We start from the raw sequence: 23424 nt of genomic DNA, 5'->3' as shown, positions 1-23424 counted from the left end.
AGGGCTGAGAGTGACTAGCCCAAAGTCTGGCTTGTTTATAAGGGAGGACGGGTCTTAGTCCAGCAATCAATCAATCAATCTCTCTCCCCCCCCCCCCCCCCGTTCCCAGCACTCATACCTAATGGTGTAATAATTCTCTAAATGATGAGCTTTTGTGTTTCTGTAGGAAGGGAAGACATATGAGCAGCTGAAGAAGGAACTGAGAGATGCCAATGACATCATCAGAATCACAGCTGTAAGTTGGTTGCTTACACTGGGAGAACCACTGCCCACGGTTAAGCAGTTGGCTGTTAAGAGAAACTGCAGCACAACAGACACTGCTGTATTTCAGTCATATCCAGCCATTGATCCAGTGAGCTCAAAGGTGGAGACCTAGTGGTCCTTCAGATGTGGCTAAACCACAGTGCCCAACAGATACTAGACACTATGGGAAGATACTAGACATTGTAGTTCAGCAATACCAAAGGCACACATGCTCTTCACCTCTGATATAGCCCTGTATTCTCTGTATCAGCTCTCATGAACTGCTTCCTAAGATCCTTTAAACAGAAAATGCTGGGAACTGAAGAGGTGATTTGCCTGTGAGCTCTGGTCATCTGCATTTTGCTCCATGTTAGATACCCTGTCCTGCAGCCTTACAGATCGATGTAGATGCCCACCGGGCTTGTGCTGGTGCACTGCTGTTCTATCACCTTCCACTACCCATCTCCTCTTTGCTTCAGTACCACACTTAAGAAGGCTTTTGGTTGATGACATGTTTTTGAGTTGCCTGTGCAAGGGTCATTTCTAAGCTTGTGTGCTGCTGAAAGATGGTACTAGTGATAGAATAATTTAAGGCCCCCGTAAGACCAAAGGATCTATTTTCAGAGAAGGTTTCCCACAAGATCCTACACAGTTCATTGCTTTTTCCAAACGCCTTTGCTGGGGACCAGCTATTCTGCCTCATCTCTGCCTCAGGCACAACTCGTCCCCAGTGCAGAGAATTAGCAGGAGAAAACACTGCATACCTAAAACAGGGAGAACATGGGGTAGAATGGGTGGTTCTTACTCTTTAAATTAAGCCATTTGGGGTTTAATAATGAGATATTACTAAACATTTACATCAGGATAAAAGACAGCACCAGATATCTATGTTTGGAAAACATTAGGTAGAAGAGGGGTGGGGAACCTGTGACTTCCCACATGTTCAGCAACAATTTCCAACATCATTCACCATTGGTTGTTATCTGGGGCTGCATCTAGGGTGGGGCCATGAACATCTTCCCTGCTATGGAACGTCCTGCCCAGTCCAATAACCTCTAGACGTTTTGGGAAGCCATTCTAGCTGGGAACTCTGGGAGCTGTAGTTCCACTTCTTTTGAGGATACCAGAAGGCTGGCCCACGAGATGAAATCCAGCTGGTATTTAAGAATCTGCTGTGCTCTGTTTAGGATAACAGACTTGAGACCCTGAGCAGCAGCAGCAGGGGCCCATTCTATCCTCTAGAAGTTCTGCTCTCCAGCCAGGACGACTTACCTGGAGATGTGGATCCTGCTAAGAAAGAGGTGAGTTCTGTTCTGTCAAGCGTGTGCCATGTGCTGAGAAAAGTAACCAGACTTTGCCTCAAAGTTTCCACAAGGACACCCCACAAACATGCTGTTTTAGAATCGAGGGACAGAATTTATCATTTTAGACCTGCAGGTAGTATGTTCCTAATTCTCATGGCTGTACAAACCAGCTCCAATTACTATACCTGGTAAAATGTCAGGCCTCTGAACTCATGAACAGCAAATTAAGAGACAAACCATGACTTAAAAAAAAAAAATACAAATGGGGACTTCAGAGGCTTGAATTGCCTCTCAATGCCAAGTAAAAAAAATCCCCAAATCTTCACCTAGAAAGCTAGCATATCAGGAAGGATTCTAGCCCTAACCCTCTCACTGAAGGCTTATTTTTCCCCTCTTACATAGTCAGCCTGTCGATAAGTAACTAGGACAGTGCATGTTAATTCATTGATCACTGCCTCAAGCCATTCTTCTTTACTCCTTTGCTGGTAGTTTCTCATGGCCTGTGTTCTAAACAGCATCAAGTAATGCTTTTCAGTGCATAATGTTCAGTGCGGTAAGCCTTTTACGTTTCAGTGGGGCAGAATACCCAGTGTGGTTTTTTCCTGCAGTCAAAATAAAGCTCTTAAAAGCAAATTAGTATGATTAATTTAGTCTGGTGGGATCTGCGGAGCTAATTTTAACTGGATTGGGAGAAATCCCATTGTTTCTACACTCTGCTCCTGCCTCATCCTTCTTACTCATCTCTCGTTATTTTCCCCCATCCATAGAATTTCCTGTCAGATGATGATTTTATGCGAGTCTTTGGAATCCCCTGGGAAAAGTTTGCTGCCCTCCCTACTTGGAAGCAACTTCACATGAAAAAGGAAAGGGGTCTTTTCTGATGAAGAAGAAAATATGGCATTTCTCAAACTGGAAAAGGGAGCCATCTTGATTTGGGGCAGGAACCAAGTCCAGAAGCAGCTTGCTTCAGGAGCTGTCTTTTTTTTTTTTTGAAAACGTATTCATATTTGGGCCTAATTGCGCTCGGAAAGTTGGTTTCATCTCTCTGTTAAAGGCTGCTGCTGTCCAGGAAGTTTATTCTCCCCGCTGCCATCACCCCCCCCCCCAAATAAGCCTCCCTTAATGGAAACGTCAATGTGGGTGAAATAAACTGAACTGCTGAAGCTCAGCAGATCCATTAGCAACCGCACTGGGCTCTCTCCTTCTGGCAAATACCTGCCCTATAAATAACAACTGGGTTGACCCCTGGAACTCTGAGCTGCTTAGCGGGGCTGCTGGTTTTGTTTGAATCAGACATAAACGTGTACTCTTATATGATAATCATTAAATACGTGAGTAGTACCTTATTGCCTGTGACCCATGTCTGCTTTCAAGGAATATTGGAACTGTGAAAGGATGGCCTTTCAGGTGTTGTTGGACTACAACTCCCATTATTCCTAATGACTATGCTGGTGGGGTATCTGAGGCTATCCAGAGAGTCACAGACTCCCCTTCCACTTCTAAGTTGCGTACAAAGGACCCTAGATTACAAATGTTTTATTTCAGAAGTTTAGCATGGTGACCGTTCTTGGTCTTGCACCCTTTAAAATGACACATAAATTTGTAACCCCCCTCTCCCCCACCCATGAGTAAAACTATCAATTCCATTGGGGTTAGGGCTGGATAAGAAATAAGTATATTACTTACTTTTAACAACTGAAGTTCACTCTATGGGCCAGGAGCTCTCACTCAGTTCAACCTACATCACAGGGTGGTAGTTTGGAGTGGGGGAACTGGACAGTGGGAATGCTACCTACGCCACATTGAGCTCCTGAAGGAAATGCCAGATATAAAGCCAAGAAAATTAAATTAATGAAATAGTTAATCTCTCTCTCGACCAGCTACATATATTTGTATTTTGACAGCACTCAAGCTGACTTTTAAAAAAAAAACTAGAGCAATCCTCCTCTAAGTTGCTCACAAGTGTTTCAGAACCTGTCTTCTGCAGCTCTGATTCCCAACCAGCACGGCTTGTCTGAGAACAAGAACATACACCAAAAGCCCAATTTACCCTGACTTAGGGCAATCTTCTATAACCTCCCCTCTAGCTTTGACTTGAGGAAACTCTAATAGCTCTGCAATGCCGTATCTTTCTCAGTTACTGTAGCTGACACTTAGGCACAACTATCCTAGTTCACAACAAATTCCTGAGCAGACACTGCTGCAGAAGCACCTCTTATCAGCTGCCATTTTGACACTGCATATAAGTAAACCATCTTTCCTCCAGCACCACCAAACAAGGGGTGTGTACAGCTCACCCTGTAGGTAATCCTTATTTAGCAACCACAATTGGAATCGGCAACTTGGTTGTTAAGCAAGGCTGTTAAGCAAAGTGAAATCGCAGTTGTGCTTACAATCTTACTTTGGCTTTCTTTTGCTTCAGACTTGCAGTCCTAAATGTGAGGATTGGTCAGAAAGTTACTTTTCATCAGCGTCACAACTGCAAACAGTCACTAAGTGAGGCAGTTACTAAACAAGGAGTACTTGTACTTTAAAATTAATAACACAGTACCTTGTACTTGAAAGCACGTTGCCAACCAAGAAGGGTACGGGGGATATGGTGGACAATCCTCTCCAGCCATCTGACAAGGATTAAAGTTCCATAGGAGCTTTTGCTGTCCCCCCTCCCACAATGAACAGGATTATTCATATATAATGAAATGTGAGGTTACCAGTGTACTGAATGTTAATTAATGTATTTATGTACAGCCTTTGAATCGGGCCCCCTTCATGGATCACTGCCTTGTCGTGGCGAAGGGGCTTGCGTAACTCAGTGAAGCCATGAGCTATACCGTGCAGGGCCACCCAAGACGGACAGGTCATGACAGAGAGTTCTGACAAAATGCGGTCCACTGGAGAAGGAAATGGCAACCCACTCCAGTATCCTTGCCAAGAAAACCCCATGGACAATGTTAAAAGGCTAAAAGATATGACGCCGGAAGATGAGCCCCTCAGGTCAGAAGGTGTCCAATATGCTACTGGGGAAGAGCGGAGGGCAATTCCAAGTAGCTCCAGAAAGAGTGAAGCGGCTGGGCCAAAGCCGAAAGGACGTTCAGCTGTGGATGTATCTGAAAGCGAAAAGAAGGTCCGATGCTGTAAAAAACAATATTGTATAGGTACCTGGAATGTAAGAAGGCAAGCTGGATGTGGTCAAACATGAGATGACAAGACTGAACATCGACATCTTGGGAATCAGCGAACTGAAATGGACGGGAATGGGTGAATTTAATTCGGGTGACCATTATATCTACTACTGTGGCCAAGAAACCCTTAGAAGAAATGGAGTTGCACTCATAGTCAATAAGAGAGTCGGAAAGGCAGTAAAGGGGTACAACCTCAAAAAGGACAGAATGATCTCAGTGCGTATCCAAGGCAAACCATTCAACATCACAGTCATCCAAGTCTATGCCCCAACCACTGATGCTGAAGAAGCTGAGGTTGACCGCTTCTATGAAGACCTACAACATCTTCTAGAACTAGCACCAAAAAAAGATGTCCTTTTCATCATAGGGGATTGGAATGCTAAAGTAGGAAGTCAAGGAGTAATCGGAATAACAGGCAAGTTTGGCCTTGGAGTACAAAATGAAGCAGGGCAAAGGCTAATAGAGTTCTGTCAAGAGAACAAGCTAGTCATAGCAAACACTCTTTTCCAACAACACAAGAGACGACTCTACACATGGACATCACCAGATGGTCAATACCGAAACCAGACTGATTATATACTTTGCAGCCAAAGATGGAGAAGCTCTATACAGACAGCAAAAACAAGACCAGGAGCTGACTGTGGCTCAGATCATGAGCTTCTTACTGCAAAATTTAGGCTTAAATTGAAGAATGTAGGGAAAACCACTAGACCACTCAGGTATGACTTAGATCATATTCCTTGTGAGTACACAGTGAAGGTGATGAATAGATTTAGAGGATTAGATTTGGTAGACAGTGCCTGAAGAACTATGGACGGAGGTCCGTAACATTGTACAGGAGGCAGCAACTAAAACCATCCCAAAGAAAAAGAAATGCAAGAAAGCAAAATGGCTGTCTGATGAGGCTTTACAAATAGCTGTGGAAAGAAGGAATGTGAAAAGCAAGGGTGAAAGGGAAAGATATAAGCAACTGAATGCAGATTTCCAGAGAATAGCAAGGAGAGATAAGAAGGCCTTCTTAAATGAACAATGCAAAGAAATCGAGGAAAACAATAGAATGGGGAAGACTAGAGATCTCTACAAGAAAATTGGAGATATGAAAGGAACGTTTAGTGCAAAGATGGGCATGATAAAGGACAAAAAGGCAGGGACCTAACAGAAGCAGAAGAGATTAAGAAGAGGTGGCAAGAATACACAGAAGAACTATACAAGAAAGATCTTAATGTCCCCGATGTCCATACTGGTGTGGTCGCTGACCTTGAGCCAGACATCCTAGAGAGTGAAGTCAAGTGGGCCTTAGGAAGCATTGCTAACAACAAAGCTAGTGGAGATGACAGTATTCCAGCTGAGTTATTTAAAATACTAAAAGATGATGGTGTTAAAGGGCTGCACTCAATATGCCAGCAAGTTTGGAAAACGCAACAGTGGCCACGGGATTGGAAAAGGTCAGTTTATGTTCCAATTCCAAAGAAGGGCAATGCCAAAGAATGCTCAAACTATCGCACAATTGCACTCATTTCACATGCTAGCAAGGTTATGCTCAAAATCCTACAAGCTAGGCTTCAGCAATACATGAACCGAGAACTACCGGATGTACAAGCTGGGTTTCGAAGAGGCAGAGGAACTAGAGATCAAATCGTCAACATTCGCTGGATCATGGAGAAAGCACGAGAGTTCCAGAAAAATATCTACTTCTGCTTCATTGACTATGCAAAAGCCTTTGATTGTGTCGATCACAACAAACTGTGGCAAATTCTTAAAGAGATGGGAGTACCAGACCATCTTACCTGTCTCCTGAGAAATCTGTATGCGGGACAAGAAGCAACAGTTAGAACCGGTCATGGAACAACCAATTGGTTCAAAATAGGGAAAGGTATACGACAAGGCTGTATACTGTCACCCTGCTTATTTAACCTATATGCAGAGTACATCATGAGAAATGCCAGGCTGGAAGAATCACAAGCCGGAATTAAGATTGCAGGGAGAATCATCAACAACCTCAGATATGCGGACGATACCACCCTAATGGCAGAAAGTGAAGAAGAACTAAAGAGCCTCTTGATGAGGGTGAAAGAGGAGAGTGCAAAAGCTGGCTTGAAACTCAACATTAAAAAAACTAAGATCATGGCATCTGGACCCATCAATTCCTGGCAAATAGAAGGGGTAGAAATGGAAGCAGTAACAGACTTCATTTATTTGGGCTCTAAGATCACCGCAGATGGAGACTGCAGCCATGAAATTAAAAGACGCTTGCTCCTGGGGAGGAAAGCTATGGCAAGCCTAGATAGCATATTAAAAAGCAGAGACGTCACCTTGCCGACAAAGATCCGCATAGTCAAAGCTATGGTTTTTCCAGTAGTAATGTATGGCTGTGAGAGCTGGACCATAAAGAAGGCTAAGCGCCGAAGAATTGATGCCTTTGAACTGTGGTGCTGGAGAAGACTCTTGAGAGTCCCCTGGACTGCTAGGAGGTCAAACCAGTCAGTCTTAAAGGAAATCAACCCTGATTGCTCATTGGAAGGATTGATAATGAAGCTCAAGCTCAGATACTTTGGTCACCTAATGCGAAGAGAGATCTCTTTGGAGAAGACCCTGATGCTGGGAAAGATTGAAGGCAAAAGGAGAAGAGGACGGCAGAGGATGAGATGGTTAGATAGCATCACTGAAGCAATGAGCATGAAACTGAGCAAACTCAGGGAGGCAGTGAAGGACAGGAAGGCCTGGCGCAATATGGTTCATGGGGTCACGAAGAGTCGGACACGACTTAACGACTAAACAACTTTGAATCGGGCTCTATATACAGCTTGTGGGCCTGTATTGCATCTCATAAAATTTGACAGGCAGATCAGGTGACTGAAAGAGGCCTGTACACTGTGGAATCTGCTGCTGAAGAGAAGATGTCAGAATGAAATACACAATACACAGCTTAAGCTATGCTAAAAGATGTCATCTCTTTAGAAAGTTAGTATGGATATAAAGTAACCAAACTGGTGTTGCATGTGGGACACTGAAGATGTCCTTCTTACACTGTGCAAAAGCCCTCTTGTTTTCAGCATGGATTACTAAACACGCAAGTTTGTCCACACCAATAACACATTGCATTTGTCCAAGTACTACAAACTACAGCAGGAAACAGCACATGATCTTCTAGTAAGGAAGAGCCATTCTTCTGGTGGACAGCAACTACAGTGCTCCACTGCTGCTATTCCAGAAGCTCTCAGGATCTGGGACACAGGGTGCAGGAAAAGAAAAATCTAAGACCTTAGTTTACTTGTTGGTATTAACTACGTTAAAGTGACTTAACATCTGACTTAAATAGAAGCAAGAAGGCAGTTCTAGTCTTGTAAACCTACTAAAACTGAGGATGATTGCTCCTGTGCTCTTGTCTGAGGAGAAGGAGCCCCAGGAAGTTTCCAAGGGGTATGAGGAATTTCTGTTCTTCGTGATTTAGCCATTTACATCACAGATAATATTCCCTAACTTGGTTGTCTTACAGATGACTGTCAGCCCCAGTCTCAACTTGCCTTGTCACTGGTATTTAGAGAAATCCACCCTTCCACCTCATGTATCCTTTACTGTCCTTATTTTACTTCTGCACAAAAACACTACATCAGTCAGCGTTATTAACTGCTCATCAAAGTACACATTCTGTCACTCTGGTTAAACGCTTTAAAGGTATGCAAACTGCACATGTCGTATGTTCACAGTAAGTTAGTAGGAATCCTACTGATTTCATTTATAGGAAATAAAGCTCTGTCACATTTCAAAAAAATAATGCAAAAAATAAGATAGGTTTGAATCAGAGGCCACAACCCCCATTATGTTACCATCACAATTACAGAAGGAACTCATATTTTATTTGTTACATTAACATCTGTTTGCCACATTTTGGCGGTCACATTCCAGAAAAGCATTTCTGAGTTTTTGAAAGACATTTTGTGTTTTTCATCGTTGGCTTCCAGAGCATTACCATAGCATTACTGGCATCATCAGCTACTTCCATGAATCATTCCCAAGCCTGAGCAGAACTGGGAACTAGTCTGACATTCTCAGTTCAAAAAAAATCTTGTCTAGCTTGATTTCGACCACTCTGGATCTTCTCCACATTCAAACCGTACAAAATCCAACACAGATACACCAGTAGGCTGAAGGTATTGTCCCAAGGAAATAGTTGGCTGCATAACATATGGCTGGGCAAGCATCTTCGTTTCAGATTCATCTCCAGGTTCATCTTCCAGAGAGCCTACAGAGAGAGGGGCCATACCCACCACGTGTTGGGCCAGCCTCCAGCCCAGTTCTGTAACATCTGACTTTTGGTCTTGCTCCGAGGAACTGCAGATCACCACGGCACCATATTTGCCAAGTAACAGGTTAGAAAGCAACGGGCTTCTCTCTGAGAGTGACCCATGTACGTAAGAGCCGATGAAGAAGTTCTCAGGCACTGATACGCATGCTGCCCTTTTAACAACCATGTTCTCGCCTAGCTTGCCTTTAAAAGAAAAAAGAAAAAATGGGGAGAGGGAGCAGAGACAACAGCACGAACCAATAAAGGTGCAGAGAATGTTTCAGGGCTCACCAACAAGCAGCAAAGCAACAATGTAAGTAAGGTGGAATATTTGAAGAGTCCCCTCAAAATTAGGATAGTAGCTTAAGAGTTGATGTCCCCCAGATGGCGCAAAGCTGACTGGGTCACTTTGGGCCAGCCACTCTTTCTTGGCCCAACCTCCCTCACCCAAGGAATGTCATTGGCAGAGGGATAAATGAGCAGAGGCCCACGTGTATGTTGCCTTGAGCTCTTGGAGAACGGGTAGAATATAAATGTGTATCTATCAGTCATAAATTCCATCCATTCAAAAGAAAGAAACAGTGTATGAAAACAGGAAATTGCTGCTGCCCACTTCTACCCATTTCTGGCTATTACTGGGCACCAAACACTCACCTATCGCCAGAGCAAGTTGGTCAATGAGCAATGATCTCTCTGGTCCCATCCTGAGTTGAGAAAGCTCATCAGAATTTAAGAAATGCTACAAAACATAGCAAACATGGTATCAATTAATTTTTAAATGGAAACCTGCAAACTAAATCCAGTGACTGCTTCTTTTTAGAGACTTGACTGTATGCATTGTCTTTCTTCTGATGTAGTGATGATGTGGATTGGGAATAATGAAAATGGAATGAAGAGAGAGGCACAAACCACATTGGCAGCCAATAGCCAGCAAGAAGCGGTAGTCTAATGCTGAAGCAATAACAATCATTTAAAAGAGAGTTCTACAGTTTTCCTGTATTATTTCTCTTTCACCAAACGCATCCAATTTGCCCCCCACCAATAGAATTAGGACTACTTCATATGCTCTTACAGCAAACAGTATCTGGAAAGCTCCAAAGGTTGCCAGCTACTGGTTTGTAAGTTATTTATTTAATTGAAAATGCACTTAATTGTTTAAAGGCCACCTACTATCTAGATAATCTAGTGGTTGGTTACAATCCATAAATAAACAAGCTAAAATACTAGAACCAAAAAAAAATACAGTAATTAAATTTAAAATAGACATAATAATCATAACAACACTGGTGGAGAAGCACTTAAGGGGCAAAGGGCCTGATCAGCTTGTGGGTGCGACTGTTCTCCCTGAATGCAATGTGCAACCGAATTACAGAGGAAGCCTCCTTCATTCTAGCCTGATTTCTCACAGAGATGGGACATCCAGTAAAAATACAAGATGATCATTAACCACTATCAAGAGTGGCAGCGATTTCCAGAGCCTTTGAGACATGCTTTAGCTTCACTGAACACAGATGATATGTGTAAACTGTGCACCTTTCCCAACAACTTCCAATTCCTAACTACAAAAATGAGAAAACATGCTGATTATGAAGTAGGCTGTCTTATGAAGAGGCCAAAATCATGGTTTTGTATGTAACAGAGCTTGACTGTTATTTATGTTTACCAGCCTGGCCTCAGATCAACTGAGGTGATCTTTGCATGGAAGGTCTGCATGTCCTACAGCAGGACTGAGGCTGCACTTTTAGCCCAGCTGCTCAAGGAGCTGCTCTGATCTCCACTCACTGGACAGCATTGTTTGCAAAGGAACACCAATACGCAAGCAGGGCTTGTGTGCAGGAACTTGTGGGATCAGCAGACCCCATCTGCTGCAGAAGCCAGCCTGCAAGAAGCAGATCATGCAGGAAGGTTCCCATGCAAAACCTGTGCTCTCGACAAAGAGATGCTAGAAGTGCTGCCTGGCTACTGCTTCAATATGGCAAATTTTACAGAAGAGCAACACAAACACAGGCCGTAGTATAATTATACTCCAAAAGGGGAAAAGCTGCAAGGAAACTGGGCACTGAGGGTTACTTCGTTAATGAAGTATCTTTCAATATCACACTGTTTCTCTCTTGCACACGCTTAGCAAGGGGTATCTAAAGAGGTGCAAATTGACATTGGGAAACCAAGAAGGAATTCTCTGCAGCACCACTACTTCAGAAACACTTTTTTTTTTCCAGAGCAAAGGTAAGGAGCCTACAGACACAGATGCATGTGTAGCCTCTGAAACCTAGAGCTCTTTGACTTAATTGCTGGATTTTGACAGTAGCCAAAATCAGTAGCATGTTTCATAGCGTTTTAAGCTAAACACTTGAAAACTCTGTATCTTAAGATAATCCTCACACAGCTCAAAAAGGAAACAACTACAACAGAAAACTTTCAACTCCCAAAATAAAAATAATAATGAAAAAAAAACAGATCATCTTATGTAGAAGTTCTGTTCATTTTGCATCATTGCCCCATCTACTATGGCCATCACTCCCACCAAAAAAGTGGGCTATCCCTGTCCTGGAGCATATAGCTCCTGTGCTGTCCGGAGAGTTTAACCACCACTGAGTTGAACACACACCATGGAGCTTTTGAGACATACTCTGGCCTGGTTAAAACAGAGATCAGTGGATTCATGCTAAGATGATCCTGAACAAGGAAAAGGCCTAAATTATTAGGTGTTTTCTCACAGTACAGCAATATACAAAACTATAAATAAATAAATCTCAGACACTCATTTACTTTAGATGCAAGGCATGAGCTGTGAGGTAATTTTGCAGCAAGGGGCAGTTTTCTACTGAAGGGCTTAAGGCCAAAGAATCACTGCACTTCTGCAGCAGCCTCTGAGGAGATACCTTAGTATCATTTCATATGGGGAATACATACCTGCTCCTGGTCAGAAGCAGTGCACTAGTCTCTTAGGCTTCTTGGTTCTGGCAGGGATGTTCGGCAAACAAAGCAGAGAAAGTGCTCCCTGCTCAGCCCAAGATAAGCAGGATTTTGATCCTGCCTCAAAGATGCCATGCTGGCCAGCCCCAACCTAAAAAATTACCTTGACACCTCTTCCATTTTTAATCACCCAACTAAAGTTTTGTTTGAAGGTGCTTGTTAAGAATCACCCAGCAGGAAGATTTAAATACAGTGCTTTGAAACATTACATACCATTTCTTTAAAAAGCACCAGATGTTTCTGAAACCCACAGATATGTGTGTACATCATTCTTACCTTAGCATATGTGTTTGACTGGTCCATGGTTTCCTTATGGTGCATCATTGTTCCAATTGCTACTTGCTGAACCAGCTGCTGAAATTTAACATTTTGGGCCACAAAATCTGTCTCACAGTTCACCTGGCAGAGAAACATGATTACCTTAGAAACGTCTCACCTGCAGTTATATTGCTGAAGAGGTTGAAATAGAGATAGACACAGAGACTTTGTTCCCCAAAGTTATAGCTGGGTAAAAGTGAGATCCCAACTTTTTAGTAATCTGATGACGGCATTTTCCTCTTCCTTACCCTGTAAAAATACCCTGTATTCTGAACTATAATGAATCAAAGCTAAATATAACGTTGTGTGTAAAATAACTGATAAATACTATTTTAATGTTAAAAAATAGCTCTCTGTTTACTGCATGTTTATTACTAGCTGAACACTGGAACTACTGCTAAAAATAGCCCCACCACTATAAGGTTTGCGCTTGTCTAATGAGAACTGGACATAAAATGGATGCTGAAGAGATCCTCAGTAGCTTTCCTGCCTGGTTTTTTTTTTTTTGCCCTGGAAGACTAAAAAAGAAAATGAAAACAGCTGCCAAACAGCTGCAGCTATCTTTTTGTCTTTGACGCAGACTCTGAGCAGCATCCTATTATAAAAAAACCGGATCCCAGCACCACGTCATTTATTCAATGCTAGTACTGCTCAACAAAATTAAATAAAGGAGAAAACCCAGGAAGTTAAACACACCAGTGAATTGATCCACGCTTGAGAGAAATTAGATTTCCTTGATGCTTGAATCTGGGAAAGACCAGAGATTTTTCAGAGATACTTCAGCAGGCTCAAAAGAAAGTGTCTGTATCTACAGTGTTACACGGAAACCTAAAGAAAGCGCCTTTTCTTGAGAGCTCATGCTTGCAAGGCAAACCTCCAGTCTCATACCCAGCGAGGCCATGTCTGCTTTTAGGAATTACAGGAGACTATAATGCAAAATATTCATTTCTTATTATCCCTGATCACTAGCCCTGCTGCCTGCGGTGAAAGAGCGATGGTACAGAGACCCATTTCAAATTCAAAATACCCCCTTGTGAGTTTGAAATAGAGCGTCTGATCATTTTGGAAGCAGTAATTCAAGTTTGACACAGTCCACTTTGAACTCACTCCCTAAGTAACTGAGGCAGCCCATTTCAAATGCGAAACTGTTGTCTGAATTTGAAACAGCCATTTTTAACTTTAATGGTTCAAATTTGAAACATTTTGAACACCCCTTCCAAAGAGACTCAAAACATTGACGAGCACCATACTCAAGACAGAGCACACCTATATAGTTGTTAAATTACAAAGGAAGCATATTCCCAAATTATCATGCTTGCTCCAAGACGTCTAATATTCATTCATTCATTCATTCATTCATTCATTCATTCATTCATTCATTCATTCATTCAATATAGCTGCCCATCTGCCAAAAGGAATTCTGGTCAGCGAACAACACTAAAGCAGAGTTTGATAAAACAACCATTTAAAATAAACTGCACTGTGGCCCTGATAAAAACATCCATCCACCTGCCAACCACCCCATGCCAGCTCTGTAAGCATCCTGGCCCTGGAAAGCAAGGTCTTCCATCGCCTTCCTGAAGGCTGACAGGGAAACTTTTCCAAAGGAAAGACTCACCTCTACCATGACTGCTGAGTTGCCCTCCTGAAGCAGCCCTATTAGCCCTTCTTTTGTTTTCCGCCCCTGAAGTTTCGATGCTTTGCTCCATCCCTCCTTCTGGGCTTGTTCATGCAGCCAGATTTCAGCCTTTGAAGACAAACCCCAGAATGAGAGATAATGTATCATTCATTCATCCATCCATCCATCCATCCATCCATCCATCCATCCATCCATCCATCCATCCACATACATGCATATACAGAGAGAGAGAATATATAATCCAAAAGAAAATCCAGAGAAAAACATGCATAAATTAAAACATCAGAACATTTCACAAGAGATCTATCACCCATTCTAACCCATGACCTAGAGACAGACTCAGGTGTTAATGGATCACTTAAACAGGGCCTGGGGGCATATAAATCTTGTGAGGCATGGTGTTTAAGAGGGCAGCACCATAACAAAGAACACCCACTTCCTGGATCCCATGACTGATATTGTTTAATCGAGGGGATATTAGATAAAAGCAAATGTATTCTCCCATTAGTGCAAAAAGTGGTGAACGGCGCTGAATGTGTCCCTATTTCAAAGACAGCCTGTAGGTAGAAAGTTAGAAAATCACAGAAAAGTTCCTCAATCACATTCCAGTTTTCCCCATGTAGGGATTTTCAGACTACAAGGAATAGCAATGGGCGGTCCTATATCTGAGCATTCCCCTTCCTACTCACTCCTTAACCTTATAAAAGTTTGTCAGTTGCACAGAAAAGGCAATGCCAAAAATGTGATTTTATAAGCAGTGTGCTTGTGAAAGTATGCATGGATTCTCAAGGCAAGAAGAAACAGGAGTCAGTACAGATTTAATTATATTTACTCCAGCCTAAATTCTACAGTCAATAGGATTTACTGTACAGTCAGCAAGCACAGGACTGCTGCTTTAAAACAAGATTGTTGCCCAGATTTTAAAACGAGATTTTTGGAAGCAGCATGTTGGTAGAGGGAGAAAGAATGAGAAAATGAAAGATGTGGATTATAACATTGCACACACAAAGTAAGTTCTCACTTCTTCAATGTTATCATCATATTTCTCCAGAGCTTTCTTGCAATTCACAAAGGAATAGCCAGTTTTCTTCCTAAGTTTCATCAGCACTTCCTTTGCTGCCATTGCAGGAACGCCAACATGAAGGAAATGAGCCAAATGCCATTGCTGTAGGAGGAAAAAAGAAAAATAGAATGAAAAGGTTTGATATTGCCACCAACCCATTTGTGGATGGCAAAATGGAGCAGAAGAGTTAGAGAGTGACCCCATACAGTTGCTTGGAAGTCAGTTCAACCGAACTTATTAGAATTGTCCTCCACCAGAGAAACATAAAATCAGACATCTAAGTCTGAAAAACGTCTGTTGGGGAAGGCATATTCCCTGCAGTTTTCTTGACAAAGTGTTTTGGAGGTGGTTCGCCCTTGCCTGCTTCCTAGGGCTGAGAGAGAGGGACTGGCCCAATATAAATTAAATAGATAAGGTCCCCCAGCTGGCTTTGTGTCTCCCGGTTTCTAACCTGTGCCTTATCCACTACACCAAACTGGTTCTCCTAATTTATATTCTTCCCTTCCATAAATACTCTCCCCCCAGAGGTGAGGCAGGCCCCAACTCTCTTGTCCTTCCAGAAAGTAGTCACGACCTGGCTCTGCCAACTGGCATGGGGCGCAAAAAAGGGCAACCAACCCTGGGTGTGGCTAGCACCTTGAAGATGCTCCCATATGCTAACATCTTACTGACCATCAACATCTTGGAAGATATTACTTGTGTATGTGTTTGGTTTTATTCTATTTTTACTGTATTTTATATTGTTTATTGTATTTTAATATTTATTGCTGTTTTATTGTGAACCGCCCAGAGTCACTTTTTTGTGAGATGGGCGGTATCTAAATTTAATTAATTAATTAATTAATTTAATTAATTTAAATATTAAATAAATAAATAAATAAAAGCAAAGATTAACAGATGTAACCTGTGGAAATGAATTTCAAAAAATAAAATGAAAGTTGAGGCGCAGGCAGAAACAGGGAAAAGTCTCCGTCCCGCGTATACAATCCTGTCGTTTTAAAGGCAAAGAGGGGCCTCCGCCTATAAAAGAAACGCGGCAACTTGCCCGAGTCCTGGTGACCTCGATAGGAACAGACCGCAAGCAGGACCACTCCCAGCAAACTAGCCCGGCCTTCAGCCAGGCGCCCCTCACCTGCGCTGCCGGAGCTCCCCTCGCCCGCAGGGAGACCAGAGCCCTCCCCAGCCCCGAAACGCGCTGCATGCTCGAGGGCGCAAACATTAGACGTCATCAGCCCCTGCGGGGTGCGGCAAGGAAGGCCTGCCTCCTCGGGCTGAAGCTGCGCGCTCAGAACAGCCCTCCTTCCCCTGGAGCCGATTGGCTCTCATCCACCGAGGCGTTTCATTGGTTGAAACAAGATCCCGCTGGAGCGTCAGAGAGGGAGAGTCGAGTCGGGCGTCGTGCCGGGCGCCTGCGTTTTCAAACTTTAAGATGGGTGAAGTTCAGTTCCCACAATTCCCTAGCCAGCATAGCATTCTGGGAGTTGAAGTCCACCCGTCTTAGAGTTGCCAAGTTTGAAAAACACTGGTTTAGACGGAGCCGATTTTTTTTAAGAGTTATTTTTGCTTCGAATTTGGAGAGAAACGGACAACGGATCCTACTTTCTTACTGAGTCTGCTGCCGTTTTTGTCCCGCTAACAGGAGGGGGGTGGCAGAAGTTGGGGGCAGTATTAGAAGCATTACAAATCAAGCAGTTTCGTTTGCATAAACAGCACGGCGCTTTTTGAAAAGAAAAGAAAAGAAAAGGAAAGGAAAAGCGGACGCAGCTTAGGAAGGGTGCCTAAATCGCCTGAATTCTATGGGACTTCCCAGTAAACTTACAAGACCACTTCGAATTTCCTTTTCTGTGGAACACCAATTTCTCGCTATTTTTAACGGTCCTGCAATTACTCTTTTAACAGTAACACCAACGGCAAGCCAAAATGAAGCTACAGCTATGCACCAGGAGAAAGTTCCGGTAATGAAGAAATATGGTGTGGAGAGTGGATCTCACACAATTGATCACAACCACTTTAGTTTCAATACTGTGGAACATATTATGCTGTGTTTTCCCTACTGTTAAATGTGATCTAGCATCTAGGCTTAAAACTGGTCTTTACAAATTAAACTATGATAAAACATTGACAGTCCACAGGTAAGATATAAGATGGATGGATAGATACATTATATATATATATATACTTTAGTTGGATCTTTCCCCTGTCATTTTTAGGCTTCAGTAATATCAAATCAAAGGAAATTGAGCAATGTTATAGTGATTAACCAGGAAGATTCTATCTAAATTTCAGTTTAACTATAAACTCATAAGTACTAAATGTTCTTTTCCCCTTTCTCCCCTTCCCAACAAAAATATAGGGAGAATAACAGCATTGTTATAACAGCAAATTACATCACATATGCATAGGTCTAATTGTTTTTTTTTAAATACTATTTACTGATGCAAATACTTAGCAATTTACCATTAGCAACATAAAAATTGATGAGGAGAGAACAAGTAACATACAGAAAAATTCTTTTAGTTCATGAAATAGTTGAGATAAATAATCTCTAATTAATTTATTGCATTGCATTTATTGCATTGCATGTGTGAGAAGGCAGGGAGAAGTGAGGGCCTCAAACGAACCATGTTTGCTAGGGGAGAGCGCTGTGCACCATGGGGCAGCCTTGGGGGGGTGGCAGGAGGGAGGATGGGCAGAAGGCACACTCGCACCAGAGTGGAGAGGGACGGCAGGAGGGAGGAAAGACTGCAGGCAAGAGGCACGATCGCACCAGAGTGAAGAGAAACGGCAGGGGGCGGCTGTCGGGTCAAGTGGGGATTGGAATGTGTATTGCGCTGATTGGATTCGGAAAGTGGAATGTCTGCGGTTTTGCGGTTAATTAGCGGCGCTCCGGGGCAGTAAAAAAGGTGAGATTGTGAGCCAAGCCCTCGCAGGAGGGGGAGGACAGATAGGGGGTATAAAAACCTGTCAGACCTTGCTTCGGGGTTCCTCCATTGCTGCGGGAGGGACCCACCTTTGCAAACGTGCCCAATAAAAACTTCTGTCTACTGGATAACCGAACCCGTGTCTGTCGTTTTCTGACAAAATTGGCGAGCCAGGCAGGAGTCCTCGACGTGGACCGGACTGTGGGGAACCGGTGAGTAATCGGCCGTAACACCCCGTTGAGGTGTCTCCCGTTTTCCCCGGAGTCGGGTCCAGGACGGGACTCCAATCGCCAGTCAGACAGAAGTAAAGAGGAAGTCGGCCGACGAGGAGACCTCCGGGAGGTCTGGTGAGTACAGCCTACCCATAATCTCGGGGAGATTAGCGTGGTTACGAGGCGTTGGACGCCGCAAGGGGACAGAAGAGTCCGGGACCTTCTGTAAGGTGGGAAACGTAGTCAGGAAGGATGGGTAAGGCGCAGAGTAAGAGTGTAAGGCCAGGGGCCAGTGGGAAAAATGCAGTAGGGGGAATCCCCACGGATTCTCCATTAGGACAATTGTTGCAACAATGGGAGACACCCTGGTTGTGTCCATTCACCAGGGGTCTGGAAAAACCAACCATGATAACTTTGTGCACTAAAGAATGGCCAAAATATCCACTAGTGGACCCCGAATTCCCCTACCATTGGGATACTCTTGGAATCCCCAGTAATTACTGGGTGACCCAACTAAAAAACTACATTGTGGAGCATAAAATGTTAACACAGGAACCCTATGTGGAAGTCTGGTTCCATGTTCATTGGGAGGGGCCTCGACCCAAGTTAGCCAAAATTTTTGTCCAAAAAGAACAGGAGGATGAGGAGGACCTCTGGCTGACTAGACCTCAATGGGGGCCGCTACCTCCTCCTCCTCCTCCTCTTCCTATCGCTCCCCCTCCGGCGCCCCCACCCTATCCCGGGCTGCGGAAAGAGCTGGACCAGCTGAACCAAGACATTCAGAACTTGCCCTTTAGTCTAAGGTCGGCCAGTGCCTTCCCCGTCCGGGAAGTCCCGAACGGAACGAACGCACAGGGGGTGGCCGTCACCAGTTACGTAACGATTCCCATCAAACCCAGTGAGTTGAGGGAATTAAAAGGACCCTCCCTCGTATGCAAGAGAACGCCCATACCGCCGCCGAACAATTGGAACTTTTTCTCGGCCCGGTGGAATACTCCTGGGGGAACTGAATTACATTTTAGCCCACCTCTATACGCCAGAAGAGAGGGGCCAGATTTGGCGAGCTGCGCTCGGGGCTTGGGAGCAAAGGAATGCAAATGTCCCAAATGCCCTGGCCGCAGATACTAAATTCCCTCTGGCAGACCCAAATTGGGATCCCAATAATGCTGAACATCGGGAGAACATGAGAGGAGTTTCCCCCTGTACGACTAGGGGGGTCATGGTTCCCCAACCGGGACCCACGGGGAACCCTTGGTAAACATCACGGTGGGTCCCACTGGCGAGGAACGGCAGTTCCTCGTGGACACCAGAGCCTCTCGAACATCCCAGGGATTGCGAAATCCCGGGGCGCATCGGTATCGGTGATGGGGGTGGGAGGCTCTCTGGTCAAGGCAGACGTACTGGAGGAAGTGAGACTGGAGTGGAATGGGAAGGAGGTAACTGCAGATGTGTTACTGATCCCACAGGCGAGAGTGAACTTGCTGGGAAGGGATCTCATGGGTAGTCTAGGAGTGGAGTTGTGGAATGTGGAACAGGCAGAAAGGATGTGTTTGTTGCGGGAGGCGGACGTGGAGGTTGTGAACCCTGAGGTATGGGCAGGAGAAGGGGGGGCGGGGCGGTTTCGCATAGCCCCAATTAGCATCCCCTTGAAACCAGGGGTGACGGGTTTGCGGCAAGCCCAATACCCGCTGTCCCGGGATGGGAGGCGCGGGCTGAAGCAACAACTGAGATGGACGGTGCTGCCCCAGAGGTACACCGAGAGCCCCCTCTTGTTTGGACAGGCATTGGAAGAGAAACTCCAGGGGTTCCGGGCCCCTGGGGGTTCTCGGGTGCTGCAGTATGTGGATGATTTGTTGGTGTCTGGAGAGAAGGAAGTAAAGGTGAGAGAAGACTCAGTGGCTTTATTGAACTGGTTGGCTGAAGAAGGATTGAAGGTGTCAAAAGGGAAGGTCCAATTTGTGGAAAGGGAGGTCAAGTATTTAGGACATGTACTCCGGAAGGGCGAGAAGTTGATTGATCCTTCTCGGATACAGGGGATAATGCAGTTGAAGCCCCCTCATACTAAAACGGAGGTGCGGCGGTTTCTGGGTTTAGTAGGATATTGCAGGCTATGGATAGATGAGTACATGAGCAAGGCTCAGTTTCTGTATGAGAAGTTGAAAGGATCATCTGACAGGGTAGAATGGACAGACAGGGACACAGAGAAGTGGGGGGGAATTACGAAGGAGCCTGGTGACGGCCCCGGCTCTACCGAACTTGCCCCCCCCCCCTTTCACCTATACGTTACAGCCCATGGGGGAACTGCCATTGGAGTGCTGACTCAGAGACAGGCTGGGAAATATCAACCAGTGGCCTTCCTGAGCAAAGCCCTAGAACCGGTGGTGAGGGGATGGCCGACTTGTGTGCAGGCAGTGGCTGCCGCTGCTGTACTAGTGACAGAAGGGAAAAAACTCACTTTTGGGAGCCCCGTGATTGTCCATTCACCCCATCAGATCTTAAGTGTGCTTAGTCAGCAGGCGGCTGCTTGGATGACAGAAGGGAGGATGTTGAAATATGAGACAGTTCTCCGGATAAGTCCTGATGTGGTGGTAGGAACAGACAGGAATTTGAACCCAGCGGAGTTTCTTGCGGGGGAGTGGAAAGAATGGGAGCCGGCAGAGCACGAGTGCTCCACCCTGTTGCAGCTGCAAACAAAGACCCGGGAGGACCTGCAGGAGGTCCCGCTGGAGGAGGGTGAGGTCTGGTTTGTGGATGGGTCTAGTCGAGTAGAGCAGGGACAAAGGAAGTCAGGATATGCGATAGTGACGGCGGAGGGAGAGACAATAGAGAAGGGGGCACTACCAGCGGACTGGTCGGCTCAGCTGTGTGAAGTGCACGCTTTGAAACGGGCACTAGAGTTAGGAAAGGGAGTGTCCCTCACCGTCTACACAGACTCGCGATACGCCTGGGGAGTAGTGCACACTTTCGGGAAAATTTGGCTGGAACGGGGTTTACTCACAACTGCTGGGAAGGAGGTGAAAGCTCGGCAACTGATAGAGGGGATGATGGAAGCTCTTCAAGAACCCGACAGGATTGCAGTGGTGCATATAATGGGACATCAGAAGGGGGACTCGATGGAGGCAAGAGGGAACCGACTTGCTGATCGAGTAGCAAAGGAGGCAGCGGAGGGTGTCCCCATTGCCATCATGATTGCAATCCCCCAGATAGAAGAACCTCCGGCTTGGACGCCGGGGAAGTTGGATGAGGTGCTGCTGGAAAGGGAAGGTTGCAGGGAGGAAGCAGGTCGTTGGGTTACAACTGAGGGGACCCCAGTAGTGAGCCGTGCTGACATGAGGGGGATGGTGGAGAAACTGCACGAAGGGTCTCACGGGGGGTGCAGGCTTTGGTAGACACTGTAAAGCTGTGGGAAGGGCCAACGGGGTGTTGAAGCAACATCTCACCAAACTGGGATTGGAAACAGGGCTACCTTGGACAAAGACACTTCCGGTTGCCCTGCTTCGAATGCGGACAGCCCCTCGCAAGGATGTGGGGGTCTCCCCATTCAAGCTGATGATGGGAAGACCTTTCCTGGCTCCAATGGGAGAGCCTATCCCCGAGCTAAAGGATGCCTTCCTGAGAAAGTATCTCTTGGTACTGTCACAATCTCTCTTGTCTCTAAGAAAACAGGGACTCCTCGCTCAACGGCCCCCCTTGCTGAAAGACCAACACCCCCACAAGCCAGAGGATTGGGTCCTGATAAAGACGTGGAAGGATGAGAAGCTGAAATCATCTTGGGAGGGACCATACCAAGTTCTCCTGACAACTGAATCAGCGGTTCGGACCTGACAGGGGGGTTGGACCCACTACCATCGGGTTAAGCAAGCTCCCGACCCCCGACCATGGACTGCCCAACCGGGAGACAGACTCAAAGTAAAACTTAAAAGGAACTGAACTAAGGCAGGGAGGAGATGACCAACATAAAGGCGTAGAATTGGCACAGACAGCTTTGATCACTGGGGATGATCCCCGTGGGCGGGGGGGGATGTTCTATCATTTTGGGTCTTCTCCCATACCAAGACCCTGGACTAATCAAAGGCAAATGGCTCTAAATCTCTTGGGGATAACCAATGCAACTCAATGTGTATATTTCAACAATACCCAGAACCGTACCCCCATTGCCCTCAAAAGGTCCTGCTTTCACTTGTGGAGGGGTCTATAATATCCCTTACGCCTCAACCCCTCTATACCTACCTAAAGGTTTCTTTTTGTTATGTGGACATGAAGCTTACACCTATGTTCCAGCCTATAGTTCAGGGGGCCCTTGTGCCATAGGGCGCCTGACCTCTCTATATGCCCTGCCTCCAATACAAGCGCACCCATCAAAAGAAACAAGAAAAAGGGAGCTGCCATCTGATTGTGAGAGTGATGTGACACTCTTGTCCGAAACAGAAGCCATGGCTCTGGCCCTCTCCTTAGTAGGGGTTCCTGCACTAAGCGGAAGAACTTACCTGGACCTAAGGAAGGTGGCCTGCCTCCTGGCTAAAAGTGTCAACCTTACATCCTCTCTCATTGCAGCCCTCACTGAAGAAGTCACTGAGATCAGGAGGGTGGTCATTCAAAATCGGATAGCTATAGACTATCTCCTATTAAGGGCAGGACAAGGCTGTGAATCTTTTCAAGGTCTTTGTTGCTTTAACCTAACCAACAATAAGAATTATGTTGAAGCAAAACTAGCCAAGTTGAAGACCTTAGCCTCTCGCATATCCGAGGATCCAGAGGGATGGAATTGGTCGTGGCTCACTAGTTGGTTACCTAACTTTGCTTGGTTAAAACAACTTTTTGTACTAGCCATTGGTTTCATTGCCTTACTGGTCCTAGTATGTTGCTTAATGCAATGTCTCCCTGCTTGTGGGAATTACCTGTCCCAGTGTGTGAAGCCCCGGGTCCGGGACGAGGGAGCAATCCTGTTAGCCAGGTTTGAGGCCCAACAGAGGCGTGAAAAGAAAAAGGGGGATTGTGAGAAGGCAGGGAGAAGTGAGGGCCTCAAACGAACCATGTTTGCTAGGGGAGAGCGCTGTGCACCATGGGGCAGCCTTGGGGGGGTGGCAGGAGGGAGGATGGGCAGAAGGCACACTCGCACCAGAGTGGAGAGGGACGGCAGGAGGGAGGAAAGACTGCAGGCAAGAGGCACGATCGCACCAGAGTGAAGAGAAACGGCAGGGGGCGGCTGTCGGGTCAAGTGGGGATTGGAATGTGTATTGCGCTGATTGGATTCGGAAAGTGGAATGTCTGCGGTTTTGCG

General features: G+C 45.3%; 2 protein-coding genes across 5 annotated transcripts in view; one reads left to right on the top strand and one right to left on the bottom strand.

Moving 5' to 3' along the window:
• AVIL (advillin) overlaps positions 1–23424 on the top strand; it is a 77628-nt gene that overhangs the window by 27140 nt on the left and 27064 nt on the right. The window contains exons 17-19 of one of the 3 annotated variants that reach the window (XM_088138069.1): positions 167–235; positions 1431–1544; positions 2315–2880. In XM_088138069.1, coding sequence (XP_087994195.1) covers positions 167–235; positions 1431–1544; positions 2315–2428 — 297 coding nt within the window. In that variant the 3' untranslated portion in view covers positions 2429–2880. Of the gene's footprint in view, positions 1–166; positions 283–1430; positions 1545–2314; positions 2881–23424 lie in introns of those variants that run through there. The other 2 variants (XM_088138068.1, XM_088138070.1) reach the window with 2 other exon arrangements.
• On the bottom strand, positions 8565–16298 carry TSFM (Ts translation elongation factor, mitochondrial). 2 transcript variants are annotated; one of them, XM_088138072.1, is made up of 6 exons: positions 16143–16298; positions 14969–15112; positions 13927–14055; positions 12267–12389; positions 9669–9753; positions 8565–9218 (listed from the first exon to the last, which is right to left on the bottom strand). In XM_088138072.1, exons 1-6 carry the CDS (start codon positions 16227–16229, stop codon positions 8800–8802), a joined length of 987 nt encoding a protein of 328 aa, XP_087994198.1. In that variant the 5' UTR covers positions 16230–16298; the 3' UTR covers positions 8565–8799. The 2 variants fall into 2 exon arrangements, with proteins under 2 accessions (XP_087994198.1, XP_087994197.1); XM_088138071.1 differs by having other exon boundaries at positions 16056–16234.

Source organism: Python bivittatus, unplaced genomic scaffold (assembly GCF_059951505.1).
Source record: "Python bivittatus isolate LINGU-HERP-01145 unplaced genomic scaffold, Pbiv_v1 ctg000220_np1212, whole genome shotgun sequence".
In the NCBI taxonomy this organism is placed as follows: Eukaryota; Metazoa; Chordata; class Lepidosauria; order Squamata; family Pythonidae; genus Python; species Python bivittatus.
This window is presented reverse-complemented; position numbering and strand designations above follow the sequence as displayed.